This window comes from Brassica napus, chromosome C9, assembly GCF_020379485.1.
Source record: "Brassica napus cultivar Da-Ae chromosome C9, Da-Ae, whole genome shotgun sequence".
Classification (NCBI taxonomy): Eukaryota; Viridiplantae; Streptophyta; class Magnoliopsida; order Brassicales; family Brassicaceae; genus Brassica; species Brassica napus.
The window spans coordinates 5,171,780-5,191,241 of record NC_063452.1 but is presented as its reverse complement, the minus strand read 5'-3'; the positions used below and the strand labels follow the sequence as shown (position 1 = coordinate 5,191,241).

The window sequence follows — 19,462 nt, the reverse complement described above, 5'->3', positions numbered from 1 at the left end:
TGTTCAACTTATTTTTACAAAATTCTTAACTTTGTCACGAAAAACAAAAATCTTACAAAACTAAGTATCGGAGTCTTGAAAGTTGAATTTGTATTATTGTAATTGTACATAAAAGTTTGTGATTACATAATTAGTGATTCTTGTATATGTGTCCAAGAAAGTTCCAATGGCTTAGTGGTAACTGCCCTATATTTATGTCATACTAACCCGGGTTCGATCATTTCCTTTGCATTGTTTTTTCATTTTTTACGAAAAATAAATGAGATGACGTGGAAACTTTGGGTTCTCTGATTGGTTGATTTTCTTATCCTCTCCATGGCTTATATCCCCCTTTTAGTCACTTACTTATTTTTTTTTACAAAACAAAGTATCGGAGTCTTGAAAGTTGAATTCATATTATTGTAATTGTACATAAGAGTTTGTGATTACATAATTAGTGATTCTTGTATATGTGTCCAAGAAAGTTTCAATGACTTAGTGGTAACTACCCTATATTTATGTCATACTAACTCGGGTTCGATAATTTCCTTCGCATTGTTTTTTCATTTTTTACAAAAAATAAATGAGATGACGTGGAAACTTCGGGTTCTCTGATTGGTTGATTTTCCTATCCTACGTGGACACCCTCTCCATGGCTTATATCCCCCTTTTAGTATTGTATTGATGTTTAATTGAATCAAGATGTCGGCCCAAATGAAGACCTCTCTTGATGAATTTTTTTCAAAAGAATTATTAAAGGAAGTATGTATGTAAATTCATGGCGAATATTTAATCGGCCCAAAGGAAGGTTGTATTTGGCATGGGTTTACATATATACGTATGTACAATATTCATGCGGATGTCAAATCAGCCCAAAGGAAGGTTTGATGTTTGGCCGAATTGTACATACACCTGTGATGGTGAATACGTGACGATTATATGGATTTTAACATGTGAATGATAAATCGGTCCAAAGGAATGTTTATTGTTTATCATGAATTATTGTCAGTATTTGATTATTACAACAAGAATACCGCTAGTAGTCGATATTACTATCCAAAGACTTGATATTGATGTTACATTTGGTATCTTGGATGAGAAGTATAATCAATTAAAATTTAATATTGATTTCTCCGGATAGTGAGTTAATTCGGATTTTTTTCTCTTTACAGCTACTTTATTAGCCAACTTAGGATTCATTCCAACACTTTCGGATTCTAATTTTTCCGAATGGAAAAGTTAAGTTAAGATTGTTCTAGGGCGTATAGATCTCGACCTTGCGCTAAGGATGGACAAACCTGCTTCTCCTACGAATGACAACACTCCAGAATATAAGGTTGTTCATGAGAAGTGGGAGCGTTCAAATCGCATGGGTTTGATAATCGTTAAGGACACCATTCCAGAAACCTTTAGAGGTGGTGAGGAGATCAATGATCTCAAACAGTTCCTTGCCGAAATGATCTCAAACAGTTCCTTGCCGAAATGGATTTGTGCTTCGTAAAAAGCGATAAGGCGGAAATAAGCATGCTTTTGCATCGCTTTAGTACGATGAGGTACCATGGCAATGGAAAAATAAGGGAGTACATTTTGGAGATGTCCAACATTGTTTCAAAACTCAAGACACTTAAGACTGAGCTTCCGGCTGAATTTCTCATATACTTTCTCTTGAACTCTCTTCCTCCTCAGTTCAGTCAGCTGAAATCAAGTTATAACACACAGAAAGAGCAATGGTCTCTTAACGAGCTCATTGCGTATTGTGTGCAATAGGAAGAGAGAATGAAACAAGAGAGGACTGAAAGTGCTAATATGGCTCACACCTCTAAGGGACAGGACAAAAGAAAGAAATTTTAGCCCGTTAAGGATGGTGCTGCTAAGGGTCCTACCCAAAAGAAACATGTCAAGGTTGATGATATATGTTTCTTTTTCAGGAAGGGTGGACACGTAAAGAAGGACTGTCCTAAGTACCACGCTTGGCGTGCTAAGAAAGGTATGTTCCTTGCTTTGGTCTGTTTGGAAACGAACTTGGTTGAAGTACCTAGAAACACTTGGTGGTTAGACTCCGGTGCTACTACTAACATCAGTGTTTCGCTTCAGGGATGCCTAAGCTACCGAACCCCAACTGATGCTGAAAGATGCATTCATGTGGCTAATGGGAGTCCGGTGCATGTGGAGGCAATCCGCATTTTAGACTGTTTTTTAGTTCCGGTCATTTTCTGGATTTGAAAGACACTTTTGTTGTACAAAGATGTAATTTTCCGGTCCTTGGTTAGACAACTCAGGATATTCTTGTCTAACTGAGAAAGGAACCGCTACTTTGTCTTTAAATTCAGTATTTATTGGGACCGGTAAACTTTTGGAAAATCACAGGCTTTATATGCTTGAAATTATAAACTCTAAGGATGAAAGTTTAAATGTTGAATCAAGAGGTACTAAACGAAAGTTCGAAGATGCAAATTCAGGAACTCTTTGGCACCAACGCCTAGGTCACATCTCTAGAAATAGAGTTGAGCGTCTTGTGTCAGAAGGTATATTGAGTTCCGTAAAGTTCACAGATTGTGATATATGTGTGGATTGCATTAAAGGAAAAGAGACCAAGCATAAAGATTAGGTGCATATAGAGCTATAGAAGTCCTTGAGTTGATACATACAAATATTTGTAGACCGTTCCCTATGGCTTCTTGGAATGGTCAACAATACTTTATATCATTCATTGACGATTATTCTCGATATGAATACCTATTTCTCATTCATGATAAATTGGAATCTCTGGACGTGTTCAAAAGGTCTAAGGCTGAGGTTGAGAACCAACTCGACCGAAGGATAAAGTCTGTCAGATCTGATCGTGGTGGTGAGTACTACGGTCGGTATGATGGATCAGGTGAACAACGTCCAGGACCGTTTGCCAGATACCTAGAGGAGTGTGGTATTGTGCCTCAGTACACCATGTCGGGGACGCCTAGCATGAATGGTGTGTCTGAGAGAAGGAATCACACTCTTAAAGACATGGTAAGGAGTATGATTAGTCATTCCTCCTTGCATGAATCACTCTGGGGAGAGGCACTAAGACTGCAGCATACATTCTTAATAGGGTACCAACTAAAGCAACTGCTAAAACCCCTTATGAGCTTTGGACTGGTCGAAATCCTAGTCTAAAGGACCTTCGGATATGGGGATGTCCAGCTGAAGCAAGGCCTTATAAGTCGTATGAAAAGAAACTGGACTCAAGAACAGTTAGTAGTTACTTTATTGGTTATTCGGAGCGCTCAAGGGGGTATAAGTTTTACGATCCCACTGCTAAGAATATTTTTGAGACGGGTATAGTTACGTTCTTTGAGGATATTGATTTTAGGGGGAGAAATAAGGTTAGGGATATCATCTTTGAGGAAGAATCGACTCTGGTACCTATACCGATTCGTATAGTTACTTCTGATGAAGTAAATTTGGATCATCAAGTTGATAATAATGCTGCCCCTCCTACTCAGGTTGTCGATGATATCGTACAAAAAGTTCAAAATCAAAATCCTCAAGAACCAGTGCAACAAGATCAAGTTGCTCTTAGGCGATCCACCCGAGTTAGGAGAAATGCTATTTCAGATGATTATATAGTATTTCTAATGGAACATAAGGAAAATCAAACTCTTTTGGAGTATGATCCAATCACCTTTCTTCAGGCTATGAGTTGTTCCATGTCGGATATGTGGCTCGATGCAGCAAAAGAAGAGTATCAGTCAATGCTAGACAATGAGGTTTGAGAGATCGCTAAATTACCAGAAGGAAAGAAACCCGCTGGTTGCAAATGGATATTTTAAACCAAGAGGGATTAGAATGGTATATAAGAGCATCGGTATTGGTGGGACTTAACCCACAAGCCCTTAGCATTTTTTATTAAGGTTATATGTTAAGGGACCTAAGCTAAGGACATTAAACAATTTGGTAGATTATTAGTGGGACTTTTCTGGTCCCTTAGGTTATTATTTAATTAATTTATTATTTTCATAATGTATAACATATAAAAAGAAGTTGTAAATGAAATATATTTTTAAAAAGTTTAACATTAAAATTGAAATCTTAAGAAAATTACAAAGTTGTAAAATAGAAATACGAAACATCATAATTATAAAAAAACACACAAACATTTATTCCAATACAAATAGAACAACTATGCCTATTACAAAGCACTCAAACCCCTTCATCATACATGATTTATCCTTAGCCATATCACCAACCATCTTCTCTAGGTTTCGTAGCTTCTCCTCAGTGTCATAGTCAGTTAAAAGGGTTAGGCTTTCTACCTTTTCAGCCAGCTGAAACACATGTACATCTCTGGCTCTCATCTCATCCATCACCGCGTCATCCCACCATTTGAAAATATGGCAATCGCCGTCGTCCTTGTTCGCACAAGTGTAATATCTTCTCCCTGTTTAACATACGCAAAAACTCGCTAAGCACATACATAAACTAGCACAAGCCTTCTTCACAGGCTAAGTAATTAAGCAATGATCATAGCACATACCTTGATCATTCCTAGTGTTAGACGTTGCAAGCACTGGGTGAGCACCACAATAGCAGACCTGCGGGAAACCAAACTCTACCTCCGGTTGCGGGGGGTAGTGAACCTGTGAACAACGTTCCAAGCTTAACTCAGCTTGATCGCGTCGTATGAGATCCTCCGTCTCGCTGTAGTCGTTGTCGTCATTGTTTCCAAATAAAGGCTCGTCTTCTGATGGCTGCGAGTAGCTGTAACGTCCCATTTTTTACTTAACCTGCAGACATTGTCGAGCCATACTAGTTAGAAACATAGAACATGAAACACAAACATTGAAAGAAAATCAGAAACAGATAAATATACAGATAAACAATAACACAAACATTGAAAGAAAATCATTCATTTAACGAAACCGGAAATACATAGACCAAACACAAAGATAGAGCAAACACAAACATAGAGCAATCCTAAAAATTAAAGTGACGACATACAAGAACATGAAACAAGAACATCTAATTTATTTCAGAATAACTCGGCTAGGAGCTTATTCTTCGCAGATTCTCCCCTCTCAGTCAATGGAACAGGCTTGGTGAAGAGAGTGTCTAGTATTGCTAGCTTCGACAGTCTCTCCTTCCTCACCAAATCGTCCTTCTTCATTTCCCAAACTGTTGCAATCTCAGCGACGGACTTCCCTTTACCCGTATTTCTTTTAGCCTTAGCAGCCCTGACACCTTCGGGCCTGCTCCCAACATCAACGAAGTCTTCGTTGGTAGAAGTTTGGGAATCTGTCTGCACATTCTTCCTCTTTGAAACGCCACCAGCTTTGGGTGTGTTAAGCCTGAGCTACTTCTGTTCAAACCTCAACACACACCAAGCATGTTCAAGTGTGAACTTGTGCTCTTGATCAGAGAAGAAAATTTCATGCGCCTTCTTCAGAACGTCTGTGTCAGACTCACCACTGCTAATTTGGCGCTGAGCTGCCGAGTATGCGTCACAGAACTTGTTAACATCATCATTGATTCTGTGCCACCTCTTCTTGCAACAACCGTGCTCTCTCACACCATCCTCTCTTCCATGGACACTCTCTGCATAATACTTACCAACCCGTATCCAGAAGGCCCCCGACCTCTGCTCATTTGCAACAATCGAATCCTTCGAAGTGTTGAGCCACCCACTGATCAGCACCTCGTCATCTGTAGGGGTCCACTTGCGTCTTACAGGACGGGCAGCTTGTGCGTCTACTGGTGCGTCTTCAGATTGCTGAGAACTGAAAGCCGGAAATGTATCGGATTCTGCAAAGTTGACACTAGAATGAAAACTTCCATAAGGGAAGTTTTCATGATAAACGCTTCCTTGTTGACTGTGAAGCAGTCCTACGTAGCTAGCAGACTTACTAGGAACATTGCTTGGATCCATAGAAGAGAGAAAGATAAGAGATAGAATGGAGAAAGAATTATGAGATAGACGAGATAAGAGAATAGATTTTATAGGCTGAAGTGAAGTCTAGAAATTCATAATGGTGAACTCCCAACAAGAAATGTCAAATCCTAACTTATTACACCAAAAAAAAGCTATCAACTTTCGTAACAACATCATTAATGTAATCGTATTTTGTTAAAAACATACTGTATACAATGTAACTTAGCAGAAAGCAAGTCACTGTCTTTAATATACAACTACCATAGACCACTTGTTAAAAAAAACAAGAGACAACTTGAAAGATGAAGTATAGAACCTACTTTTATTATTATATGGACTATTAAGTAAACGATTTCACAAATATGATCTATGAACTATGGCTAGCCGGAGACGCAAAACCAGTTATAGGATGCAAAGCATCGACACTAAACTATCAAACAGTTCTTTCATGTTGCTAAAATCAGTTACTGGTTTGTTATACATTTGTTAACAATCAAACAAGCAACAACCAAACTCAACGGTTCAATCTAAACGAAACAATCAAACAAGCTACAATGAAAACAATGGTTCAATCTATACTAAACAATCAAACAAGCTACAAGGACTACAATGGTTCAATCTATACGAAACAATCAAACAAGCTACAACGACTACAATGGTTCAATCTATACGAAACAATCAATCAAGCTACAACGAAAACAATCACACAATCCAACCATTTAAATCTTTACAAATCTATACGAAACTATGTAACATTTGCAAACCCTAGAATCTGTACAATTGTTCTCGAACAACATAGAATCTATACCACAGACTATTCGCATGCAAAATACAAAACCCTAAACTTTTCAATTTCAGATGGGAGTTGAAGAAAATACCTTGGTAGCGGCTGTGGATTGAGCTCGGGTCGAGATTCAGAGGATTTGGGGAAGATGAGACCGTTCGTACAAGACCGGAAGCGAACGGAAGTCGATGGAGCTCGGAATCTCGATCTGGGGATCAAACGCCAACGGAAGAAGTGACCTCTCGTTTTGGTGAGTTGGGCTTTCGATTGAGGAGACACGCAGACTGAACCTCCGGTGAAAGAGAGATCGATCTTCCGATCTGAGGAGATCAACTTTTCGCCTTCGTGATTTCGTATTTCAATTTCTCTTTCAGAATGAGATTGACGCGAAGACACCGACAATTTCGACGATTTGCTCTCCCAATCTCGAGCTGACACGTTGCCTCACGGGACGAGCCCGAAACCCCTTATTTTAGGCCCGTTCCACTCAATTTCTTTTCTTTTTGATTTATTTTCGACCCATACTTCTTAAGGGACGGCCCTTAAGGGACCGCGATGTTGATGCCCTAAGGTTCGTCTAGTGGCTAAAGGATATACTCAGAAAGAGGGGATTGATTATAAAGAAACCTTCTCTCCGGTATCTTCGAAGGATTCTTTTAGGATAATCATGGCCCTTGTTGCACATTATGATCTGGAGCTTCATCAGATGGATGTTAAGACAGCGTTTCTCAATGGAGACATTGAAGAAACGATTTATATGGTACAACCAGAACATTTTTCCTTAGGTGATGCAAAAGATATGGTTTGTAAATTAAAGAAATCCATCTATGGGCTAAAACAAGCTTCCCGTCAATGGTACCACAAGTTTCATAAGGTTATCACCTCCTTTGGTTTTGAGGTGAATTTGGTTGATGATTGTGTGTATCAAAAGTTCAGTGGGAGTAAATATATTTTCCTGGTTTTATATGTCGATGACATACTTCTGGCCACTAACGATATTAGCATGCTGGTTGAAACCAAGAGATTTCTTAAGGAAAGTTTTGAGATGAAAGATCTTGGTGAGGCATCTTTTGTATTGGGGATCAAGATTCAGCGAGATCACTCTCTAGGAATTCTTGGATAGTCACAAAAGAGCTATATCGATAAAGTTCTGAAAAGATTTGGCATGCATGATTGCAAACCAGGAGATACCCTAATCGCTAAGGGAGACAAGTTTTGTCTCGAACAATGCCCTAAAGGAAAACTAGAAATTTAGGAGATGCAGAAGATCCCTTATGCATCGACAATAGGGAGTCTTATGTATGCTCAAGTTTGTACGCGTTCGGATATTGCGTACATTATTGGAGTGTTAGGCAGATACTTAAGTAATCGAGGCATGGACCATTGGAAAGCAGCCAAAAGGGTCATGCGTTACTTGCAGAGAACAAAAGGCCATATGCTCACATATCAGAGATCTGATAATTTGGAGATCATTGGGTATTCTGACTCTGATTTTGCGGGATGCCAAGATAGTAGAAAGTCTACATTAGGTTATGTTTTTCTGTTGGCCGGTGGGGCGATCTCATGGCGTAGTGCTAAGCAATCACACGTAACATCGTCCACAATGGCGGCAGAACTTGTAGCAGTCTACGAGGGATCAACTGAGGGAATTTTGCTGGGAAATTTTGTCACAGGCCTAAGGATTCTTGAAGGAATTGAAAGACCACTCAAGTTGTACTGTGACAATAAGGCAGCCGTTCTGTATTCCAGCAACAGTAGGAGTTCGGTAAAATCTAAATTTGTAGACATCAAGTACCGAGTTGTTAAGGAATGGGTACAAAGTGGAAAGTTTACCATAGAACACTTAGGGACAAACTCTATGATTGCGGATCCTCTAACAAAAGGTATTGTACCTAAGGTCTTTCATGAGTATACTGCTCGTATGGGTATTTCGGTGTTTGAGGATCATTCGGTTTAGTGGGAGTTTGTCATTTGGTTTATGTTATATGCTTTGGTTGTGTTATGCACATTTTTCTGATCAGAAATAAAGTTTAAAGTCTTCGGCATACACTTTGTACCATAAGGTTAAATCGATCTCACTAAAGTAGGACCAGTTGAAAATCGACATGTACAGACCACACTTCATGTGATTTTCATGCCACATGTTTCATAATTGATCTATGTCATTTGGTTGCACTAATGTATGTGATCATGGAATGTTTAGTTATGAAAGAATATAACAAAAGCCGCCATGGTCCTATGTTGGTATAACTAATGGACGAGATTGTTTATGCTCTCGGGATTAATGGCATAAAGAGCGCTCATACAGTCTATCGCATTCGAAGGCACATATATGACCCAGTGGGAGATTAAGATCATTTGGTGGGATCACATATTTAAGGAATAAATGTGATAGGGCCATTAATCAATTAGCCTATTTGGTCACTATTGTGAATAAGGTAAAGGCTTGGGCATAAGTGTTATGAAATATTTATATGTGGATACCTTAAGTAATTTCTAGTTAAGGACTGAACTGGAAATTAATTCTCTATATAAAGAGGGTTATGGTCCCCAAGGCAACCCTAGCCGAAAATAGGGAACTCTCTATATCCCATCAATAGAAAACTAAAGTCACATAAGGTTTGCTTTGGAAGATCAATTCCCTAATTTCATATCCTTAAGCTATGGATGCATCAGGTATGCTTCTGCTTATGTCTATTTAATCAGAGAATCATATGGTTAAAGGATTCATATTGATGAATCATAAAGTTAAATCTAACATGTCGATCCCTCAGTACTTCAATGAGTACACTGCAATCAAAGGCTATGGTCCTGTCCACACAAGCGCTCGTTGGGTATGTAGTAGTAAACCAACTCTCTTTTTTTCTATCTAGATTCTAGACTAGAGCATGGCCTAAGCTAATGAAAACTCTTTACTTGACAGTTCAACGATATGGTGAATGTCCCGTTCTCCTCGGAACCTTTTGTTGCTAGCGTGGTGGCATTCTTCTTGGACAACACATTGCACAAGAAAGATTCATCGATAAGGAAAGACAGAGGAAAGCATTGGTGGGATAAGTTTAGGTCTTTCAAAGGTGATACAAGAAGTGAGGAGTTCTATTCTCTTCCTTTCAATCTCAACAAATACTTCCCTTCTGTCTAGAAACGGAGGAGAGAGAGAGAGAGATGAGGAAACAAGTTTACTCAAGAGTTTCACCATTGTTGCCTCTTGAGTTCTTTTGTTTTGTTCCTTTCACAAAACTTTGGGAACTTTTAAAAGATATCTCACATTCTATAGTCTTATTTACAAGAATGATCGATTATGAACCTTGAGAGCATTGTTGTTTTACTCTCTCTAATGCTTTTGACTTTGTAAATCTAAGGGTACACAAGTTTGTGATTTTTGATTAATTTGTAAGTCTTTAGTTTGATTTTGCTTTGGTCAGTGCACAAAACAAAAAGAAAAGATTTTGCCTTGGTCTCTTTCATAATCAAAAGATTAGCTAAGGTAACTTGTTGAATGAATTCAACCAAAATTGACTGTATTTACGTACTATATATAAGAAAATAATATTGAATATTTACGCACTACAAGAAAACATATTTTTTACGAGGGCGGTATTCGTTGTAAATTCGTCGTAATAGGGGCTTTACGACGAATTAACATCGATACGCGTTTCGTTGTTAAACGCTCGTCGTAACGGAGGTTTCGTCGTAAAGTCTAGTTACGTTTACGAGGAAGTCAATTCCTCGTAAAGCGGAAGGAAACTATTCGTCGTAATGCCCTCGTAAATGACGATGTAAATACCTCGTAATAGTTCGTTGTAAAAGCCACGTAAGGCTTCCACGTAAAGTCGATGTAAACTTTACGAGGACTTTACAACGACTCCATGTAAATTCCTCGTAAACGTTACGAGGACTTAACGTGGAATTTTACAACGAATTTACATCTCCATATTTAAAATATTAATTAATTATAATAATTATATAAATTTTATAAAACAATAATTTTAAAAATTAAAATATTTGGAATAAAATTAAATATGAAACCAAATAATTTTTTTAAAAAAACTATAAATTCATTAATTAAATAGAATTTAAATTTTTTATACAAAACAAAAGAAATTAAAAAATGAAACTAAAGGCCAACATCATCGTCATCGAAGTAGTTGGCTGAGGGGTTCGGGTCTGTAGACGTTCCTGCTTCGGGATCCGGCTGGCTCATCCCGAGAGCTGCTCGTCTCTCCGTCAAAGCTCTCTGCAAAGTTGGATTTCCCACCGCCATCACATCCAGCAAACCCTCGAGAGAGTCCAAACGCTGCTGCTGGGTATCCATGCGAGCCTGCATCCGGTCGTTGTCCTGGTCCCGTCTCGAATAGTATGACGAAGTCGCCCTTGCAACTTCGTTAACGGAACCTATTCCGACCGTCCTTCCCTTCTTTCTAGGAGCCACCTATATGTATATATATAAAAACGTATTTAGAGTTAATAATAAAATAAAGAAAAAAATTAAAATTATTAAATTTTACCTCGTCGAAGATCCGGTCGACCTCTTTGGTTGACAACTTGACGGGTAATCCATCTGCAGACTGTTGGGTAAGTTGCGTCTCTTGCTCTTCAACCCGAGACGCCACAGCGTTGAAGAGTTTCTCGGATGCAGGATCCACAAAAACCCCATCTGGTGAGGCGTGAGTCATCTTGAATAAGTCCGAGAGAGATGGCAAAACTCCCGTCTTCTCCAACTAATAAACAACAATAATAAATAAATTAAATATAATTAATAAATACAAGTTTAAAATAATGAAAATTATAAATTTGAATAAAACTTACAGCTTCGAGACGAATTCCGGCATGGGGTTTTTGGCCGGTTCTATGAACCATGGGCAAATGGCCATCTTTATCCCTCGTTCTTCGGGAAGCGGAGCAGGAGTTGGCTTTGCGGATGGAGCTGGGTTCGTTCCAATAGGTGATGAGGCCATCCCATGCTTCCTTTGTGACCCCGCTCGGCTTCCCCTCATAGCCGTAAATCTCCCACTTGTCCTTCCAATCGGAGACGGTGTTGCAAAGACGAGTTTTCGCCTTTGCAATAAATTCACTCTTCACCCTCTCGGTGATTCCTACGGACCAGTTCCACCTTTGCTGAAAAAACAAACATTTTAAAAGATTAGAAAAAAATAATAATTATTTAATTAACAATATAAATATTAATAATATGTAAATATAATTACCGCAAAACATTTAAACCACGTCGTCTTGACGTGATCGGGAGTCATGGTCCAGTTGGGATAAGGGCCGTCATAATATCCCTTCATCGTCTCTGAAACGCTCCGGCTAACACGGTTGTTAGCCCCAAACCTGCAAATATAACAAATTTGTTAAAAAAATTGATCAAAGATTTTAAATTTTAAATTAATAATTTTATGTACTTACCAATAAGTACCCGGGGGTCTATCGGGGTCCAGAACGTGTAAACCCTCTCGTCCGGGCTGGGCAAGCAAATCCTCGACGGTGTATCTTGCGAATGGTGCATGAGCTGGCACCCGCAAATCGGGATGAACTGCAGCCGGTGGGGCAGGCTGATCCGGGGCGACAGGTGGAGCTGGTGGGGGAGGCATCTGAGATGGAAGAGGAGGAGGGGTCGAAGAAACTCTCCGAGATGTGTGAGAGTCCGGAACTGTCCCGGAAGAAGACGATGGACCGCTAGAGGAAGGTGCAGGAGCTGCTGGTCTCGGTCTAGGAGCCATCTAGAAAATTTAAAAAAATTAAATTAATATATATCCTAAACGAATTGTTTAAAATAATCATCTAAACTAATCATCTAAACTAATTCCGTTAACTAATCACCTAAACTAATTCCGTTAACTAATCACCTAAACTAATTCCCTAAACTAATCACCTAAACTAACCACCTAAACTATAAAAAAAAAAAAAGATAGAGAGAGAAAGTTACCTTAGAGGGGGAGAGGAGTTAGGGAGGAAGATACGAGTAGTGCTCGTCTGAAAGACTTCTCCCATATATATAAAAACGGTTTCCTCGTAACTTCGTCGTAATGTTACGAGGAAGTTACCAGACCCGTGTTTTCGTTTACGACGAAGTTACCAGGCCCGTGTTTTGGTTTACGACGAAGTTACCAGACCCGTGTTTTTTCATTTACGACAAAGCTACCAGGCCCGTGTTTTTTCATTTACGACGAAGTTACTAGGAAATAGTATTTTATGTTCCGACGAATTTACATGGAAATAATATTTTATGTTACGACGAAGTTACCAGGCCCGTGTTTTTATTTACAACGAATTTACGAGGAAAATATGAAACCCCGAAAATCAAATCCCTAAACCCCAAAGTTATCATCTTTACCATTATCACTCATTCATACTTTCATCCTCTTTATCCAACTAAAACCCTTAACTTCAACAAAATAAAATTTTTTACCTTAAGAAATAGATATTATACAAGACAACTTATAGTACACATACATTAAGTATCTCACTTAAGTAATAAAAAACAACATTGGGTACAATATTTTGTAAAGATAAAAACAACATTTGTTACATATATTACATCATTCTGAATCGTTTGAGTTCTCATCAACATCTGAACAGTCATCGTCGTCACTACAATCGAACTCGTCTTCACGTGCTTCATCTGTCGCATCTTCGGGAAGATCTTCATATTGATGGTTATTTGGGTCGATCAGAAGATTTTCATCAAGTTGTTGATCAGGAACCTCAACTTCATTAATAGCATCTTCTTCTTGCAATGGTGGTTCTTCTCCAGCAACAATTCGTCCACGAGGTGTAATTTTGATAGTAGCCAACCAATTAATCCCAGAACTTTGAAGGCGAGAGTATGGAAGAAAGCTAACTTGTTCAGCCTGGGAAGCTAGGATGAAAGGCTCGAATTTGTTGTATCTTCTCCCAGAGTTGACATCCACAACACCAAATTTTTTAAATCGAACACCTCGATTCTCAACGGGATCGAACCATTCACATTTGAAGAGGACACATTTTAGCTTCAATAACCCTGGAAATTCCACTTCAATAATCTCCTGCAAGATCCCGTAAAATTATGTTTCGCTTTTCACACATATTCCGTAGTTACTTGTTGCCCGATGTCTTCCATACTCGTATGTGTGAAAGGTATCCCACATACGAGTATTCTCTGAAGAATGCTTCAATTGTTGTATGTTGCGAATATAACCCAATTAATAACATTTTATAAACATATGTAATATATTATAAATTAATATTTACCTGCAAGTGCTTCATGTACATTTGTTGGAAGGAGCTCAGCAAAAGCGAATGGAAGTAGTCGTTGCATAAACACATGACAATCATGACTCTTCATTCCGGAAAACTTTTGACCACGTTCAACACATCTTGACAGATTTGAAACATAACCATCAGGGAACTTAACTTCTGATGAGACCCAATCAAACAAAGTTGTTTTCGCTGCTGATGACAACCGGAAGATGGGAACAGGAACACTGCCATTGCTTTTGATATGTAACTCACTTCTCCAGCAGATAGAAGGTAAGTCCATCCTTGACTTTTTGTTATCTTCTGTCTTTCATGGGACGTTCAATATTGTATTCATGATGTTGTCAAAAAAGTTTTTCTCTATGTGCATCACATCCAAGTTGTGGCGTAAAAGAAGATCCTTCCAGTAAGGCAGCTCCCAAAATATACTCTTCCTATGCCAATTGTGAGAGACTCCATACCCATCAGGCATATTTCCTTGAACATGCCAGTTTCCTCCACGTGGCACCGCTTCCAGAGCTCCATAATAATCAATTTCTGCTAGGATCTGTTGTCCGGTGAGATATGGAGGAGGACTATCTCTGACAACTTTTTTGTATCTAAACAATGTCTTATTTCTTCGGTACGGATGGGAGATGGGAAGAAATCGACGATGACAATCAAACCAACAACTCTTTCTACCATTCTTCAGTTGAAAAGCATCTGTCGATCCACGACAAATTGGACAAGATAATCTTCCATAAGTTGTCCACCCAGACAATATCCCATAAGCAGGAAAGTCACTAATCGTCCAACTCCGTATCTCGTAGATATTGCATCCATCAGCCATTTTTTTTAGTTGTGTTTTTCAGTTTTTCTTTTTTCTTAGATTTGTTGGTGTGTTTTTAGCATTGAGAAATGACATATATATAGAAGATTTTCGAGTTTGGTAGGTAAAGGTTTAACAAGTATTTTACAACGCAATGTATTACTACGGATTTACAACTTTTTTACAAGGATTTTACATCCACTTTACAAAGAATTTAGTTAGGTATAAAGCACACTTAATACACGTTTCGACCAAGTATAACGGTAACCCGATTCGTTGTAAAATACTTGTTAAATTACAACGACATTACGAGGAAATATAAGGAAATAGGATTCCTCGTAAAGTCCTTGTAACATTACAACGTCTTTACGAGGAAAGATAAGGAAACATGATTCGTCGTAAAGTCCTTGTTACATTACAAAGCGTTTACGTGGAATTTAATTTTCCACGTAAAAGCGTTGTAACTTTACAACGACTTTACGACGAAACAGTTTCATTGTAATATTACATCCGCTTTACGACGAAACTGCTTTTCGTCGTAACGTCGACGTAATCTACTTGTAAATTTACGAGGAATTATGTTCGTCGTAAAACTTCGTTGTAAAGCCAGTGTTTTCTTGTAGTGACACATTATATGGATAAAATTTATAGTTAACTTTTTTTGTTGTGAGTTGGTCATCATCATATATATGAGAGTGGCTCTTCACTCTTGTGTTGAGGTTTTTGTTCTATGTTCAATAAACTATAGACATTAAAGGCCACTTTCGTTTGTTATCTTAATTATGGACAAGCAAAAGTTAAGATTGTTTTGTTTTTGTATAAGGCAGATCGATTCATTACGTAATTAACTAAGTATTCGCAATAATTAACGCTTAATACGACACTGGCTTTCAGAGACCGATTTAAAGCGTACAGTATGTAAGCATGTGAATAAGGTTGATTGCACGAGGGAATATTATTACTTCATAGTATTTAGTTGTCATTTCCTTATTTCATTTTAATTAAAATAGTACTCATCATTGTTTATAAAATACTACTCTATTTGTTCTATAATATGTGATGTTTTAGGTGAAATAACAAATATTTAAAAATATTTGTGCCTAAAATATTATTAAAAGCTTAATTAGTTACACAGTTTAAATAAAATTAAAAAATTAACCAAATTTTTTGGAAACATATTATATTTCGAAACATAAAAAATTCTATTAAACAGATTTACGAAGTTGCTTGACATATACAAATTTCTTTATTATGCTAAGAAGATTAAATCTTCGATTATAAATTGTAAAGTTTGTATAAAGGAGTTGAAGAATCATTGATTTATTTCATTATCTAATGTTGGATTTAATTTATTTCTGTTGAACCTAACCTGAACTTTTTCTACGGTTAAGAATACTAGTAATTAATATCGTCATAGGTTGAAGTAAAGCTAAATCTATCTATCACAATACTAAAAGCAAGATATAGTGAGCAATTAAGCTATCCACGTCATCAAAAATAATCATCCAATCAAATATTGCTTTTGTGCCATGTCATTCATTCGCTCGATCACCGACTGAAGAGCTTCACCTTCATCTTTCTTAACGTCTCTGCAAATCGTCTTTAACATTTAATTCTCTTTAATACTCCTTGAAACAAATGTTTCGTTTGGACTCCCAATGTTTCTCTATTTATCAAAACTTCTTCGCCGAATCTAAGCTACGACCACGTTCCAAAAAAAAAAAGAAAATAAAATACACCAAATAATGGTGAAATCGATAAAATCCGCGTCAGTTCATTCAGGATACCTCTGATCGGGTTTGTCCTCTCCTTTTATATCATTCAGTTTTGTGAAAACGTTTGATATTCATCGATCATTCTTCATAGTGATTGGGTTTTGAGATTTTAATATGCATCGACAGAATGATTTCTCTGTTTCTTGCGTGAAAGTTTAGGAGATATTGGATTGAACCACTAAGATCCTAAACGAAATTCAACTTAATTGCTTTCATTATGTTTCTCAGAAAAATAGAAAGGCGATCCAGTGGAAGATAAGATCTAGAGGCTTGATCTTGAGCTCTGACGAACATATAAAAAGAAGACTCAATGTATGAGGGTTCTGAAGCATAAGAAAATGTAAGAATCGTTATACATTCATTCATTTATTAAATAATCTGATGAAACAACTAATTTTACTATAGAAACCACTGAATCATCATTGTTTACTGCTACTCTGTTGGTGGTTGATAAAAAGATTTGTAAGTGGATTCTAAATTAGTTGAGCTACCTATTTTGTTTGTTCTTGAGTGCAGAGTTGTGGACTTTTTGTCTCTAAATTTTCAGAATTTTTGAGCTACTTTTTATTGTCTAAGTTGTGGACTTCTTTTGGTATTTTAATCAAAATCTTTTTTTTGTAGTTCTTACAATTCCCTAGCTTTGTGCTTTAGTGATTTGGTTACAATTTCTAAAGCTCATTAGATTACAAACTTCATGAGCAAGGACTTAAATGATGTGTTAGAGAAAATAACAAAGAGAATTTACCGCAATTGTTCTAGCCATAGCACGTGCAGTAACATAAGCTACTGAAAAAAAACCATGTCTTTTTTTTTGTAACTTGAAAAAACCATGTTCTGCAATTACAGAGTGCTTACAGGTTTGAAATTAATGCGAAATGGAAGAGGTGATTTCTTTGTGTTGTTGAAAAAAATGCTTCTCATTCTTTTATATAGAGTGCAGTTGGTGACAACGCAGTTAACGCTTCAATAATCTGTTAATTCAAACCTTGAGGCAACAATAGCGGTCAACGTGTCTATTGAGAATAAGGAAGCTGCTGAGAAGATACATCAGCTTTATACTATAATTAGAGTTGCATAAGCTATTGATCTTGAACTCTGTGTTAGTTTTATCGTTCAGGATTGTGATCTCCTGTCTCTGCTTTATACTATAATTCAGGTTATAAATGGAGTTGCTACACTGTTGAGTGGACCACAGTACGTGCTCTTAAGAATTAAATGTATTCGATGGTTCAATCTCTCACGTGCAAGTGGTATATTCATTCTGATATATACTGGAATATAAATCCATAAATGACAGCGAAAAGCAAGTAAAGCAGCTTGGAGCTGTCTCAACCATAAAGCTGCCTAAGAATTGGTTGAAGTCTCAGAATTTCCAAGAACAGTGTATCTTTTCTGTGATTGAGCACCTTGCTGTCCACTTTGCTCAATGGAGCTTCCATATGTCTTTTCCGGAGCTTGCTATTATTCCCATTATGAGGCTCAACAAATTTGACGAGAGAACCACTCTGGAAGGGTTAAAGCTGGTGGTCAAACGCTTCATCAAGCAGGGGGAGTTGAATATTGAGTTTTTTTTTTGGTAAAAGTTGAATATTGAGTTCGTACCTAATACTATCAAAGCATCATAGACAAAAGTCGTAGAACAAAAAAGAAGTGAGGCAAGTGTGAGAATAATAATAATGTAATTCGTTGGTTTGCCACTCAGATTGTAGGGCAGGATCAAACCGTAGCAGTTAGAATTATCAAATTCTTAAACCATTTTTGTTTCATAAATTATTTTCATAAACACACACAACGTCTATGCAATGCGTGTAATCAGATTTAAGTTAAGTGTTCTTCAGAAAAAAAATGTCTTACAAACAAAAGCTAAACAAATAGTAACCTAATTTTAGACCGTTGACGGTGATAATTTTCTTATATATCTACCATTTATAAATTTTGGGTTTGAAGTCCTTACTCATACCTGTTTTCGCGAGATCATGAGACTCATGAGCATGTAGACTAGGCCTTGAAAAAAGGATGACCCAGCACACAAACACTACATAACAAACAAACAAAAAAGCTCGAACATAAAATAATAGTATTAATATTTACAATATTTCCATAGTAAAATCTAATTACTTAAATTATTAAAAGAAGAAACTGCAAAATTAGTATTAAATCAACTGTAAGAAAGAAAACCTTCTATACCTTTACAACTAAAAATATTTCAAATCAGGAAACAAAATTTATTTCCATCACAAAACAAACTAAACAAAAACATAAATTAAATAGCAAACAATAAATGATAAATTTAAATTTTGACTAAAGCAGTAAACTGAAGAAGAAGAAAAAACCCGTTTACAAGTAGGTTGGTACTTTAGTTTGAGCTTATTTGCCGAATAACCAAAACAAAATAGAAATAAAATATTTAGAGAGAATGAAGAAAGATAAGAAGAGAAAGTATAGAAATGATGAGATTTTGGATATTTAGTGAAATTATGTTTTTTGTATGGTTAATAGGCCTATTTTCCGTATTTTTAAAGACAAGGTATAAAAATGAAAACTTAATAATTGTAAAACCAAACAAACTTTATACAGTATTAGTTATAATTTTTACAATTGTCTTACATAAAATAAATAACAAAGATAAATAATATATATCTAAAATAATAAGTTAGTTAATTTTTTCTTAGTCTTACTAATCTCCTATATAAAATTCCAATAAAACACAACAAATAATAGTTTTATATTTTTTTTATTTTTTTATATAATTCTATAACCAGTTCCCGTATATATCATATTTTTTGGTAAAAGTATTTATCATATTTTTTATACAAATTAAATTAAACGAATATTATAAGAAAAAATCCGGTTATGTGAGAGTGCCACGTTACTATTTCGTTAATCCTATGAGCGACACCTGTCTGCTTTAATGAAACGATGTGCATTAACAGAAACAACATAAAAATGGGCCGTGTTATGTGTGTGGGGCT

General features: G+C 36.8%; 3 protein-coding genes across 3 annotated transcripts; 1 reads left to right on the top strand and 2 right to left on the bottom strand.

Moving 5' to 3' along the window:
- Positions 1–4,115: 4,115 nt before the first annotated feature.
- Positions 4,116–5,854, bottom strand: LOC125592438 (uncharacterized protein At4g04775-like). The gene is made up of 2 exons (XM_048767597.1): positions 4,493–5,854; positions 4,116–4,396 (listed from the first exon to the last, which is right to left on the bottom strand). Exons 1-2 carry the CDS (start codon positions 4,728–4,730, stop codon positions 4,116–4,118), a joined length of 519 nt encoding a protein of 172 aa, XP_048623554.1. The 5' UTR covers positions 4,731–5,854.
- LOC125592437 lies at positions 4,988–5,881 on the bottom strand. The gene is made up of 2 exons (XM_048767596.1): positions 5,325–5,881; positions 4,988–5,204 (listed from the first exon to the last, which is right to left on the bottom strand). The coding sequence occupies exons 1-2, from the start codon at positions 5,879–5,881 to the stop codon at positions 4,988–4,990; spliced, it is 774 nt and encodes a 257-aa protein (XP_048623553.1).
- Positions 5,882–9,427: 3,546 nt separating this feature from the next.
- Positions 9,428–10,084, top strand: LOC125593327 (nucleobase-ascorbate transporter 6-like). The gene is made up of 2 exons (XM_048769811.1): positions 9,428–9,502; positions 9,592–10,084. Exons 1-2 carry the CDS (start codon positions 9,428–9,430, stop codon positions 9,808–9,810), a joined length of 294 nt encoding a protein of 97 aa, XP_048625768.1. The 3' UTR covers positions 9,811–10,084.
- The last annotated feature ends 9,378 nt before the right edge of the window (positions 10,085–19,462 follow it).

Excerpts from the sequence above, each read along its gene's own strand:
- LOC125592437 (XM_048767596.1), bottom strand. The coding sequence starts at position 5,881 with ATGGATCCAAGCAATGTTCCTAGTAAGTCTGCTAGCTACGTAGGACTG. Across the intron at positions 5,205-5,324 it reads CATGCTTGGTGTGTGTTGAG|GCCCGAAGGTGTCAGGGCTG; the intron begins GTTTGAACAGAA and ends TGTTGGGAGCAG.
- LOC125592438 (XM_048767597.1), bottom strand. The coding sequence starts at position 4,730 with ATGGGACGTTACAGCTACTCGCAGCCATCAGAAGACGAGCCTTTATTT. Across the intron at positions 4,397-4,492 it reads TAACACTAGGAATGATCAAG|GGAGAAGATATTACACTTGT; the intron begins GTATGTGCTATG and ends TATGTTAAACAG.
- LOC125593327 (XM_048769811.1), top strand. The coding sequence starts at position 9,428 with ATGTCGATCCCTCAGTACTTCAATGAGTACACTGCAATCAAAGGCTAT. Across the intron at positions 9,503-9,591 it reads TCCACACAAGCGCTCGTTGG|TTCAACGATATGGTGAATGT; the intron begins GTATGTAGTAGT and ends TTTACTTGACAG.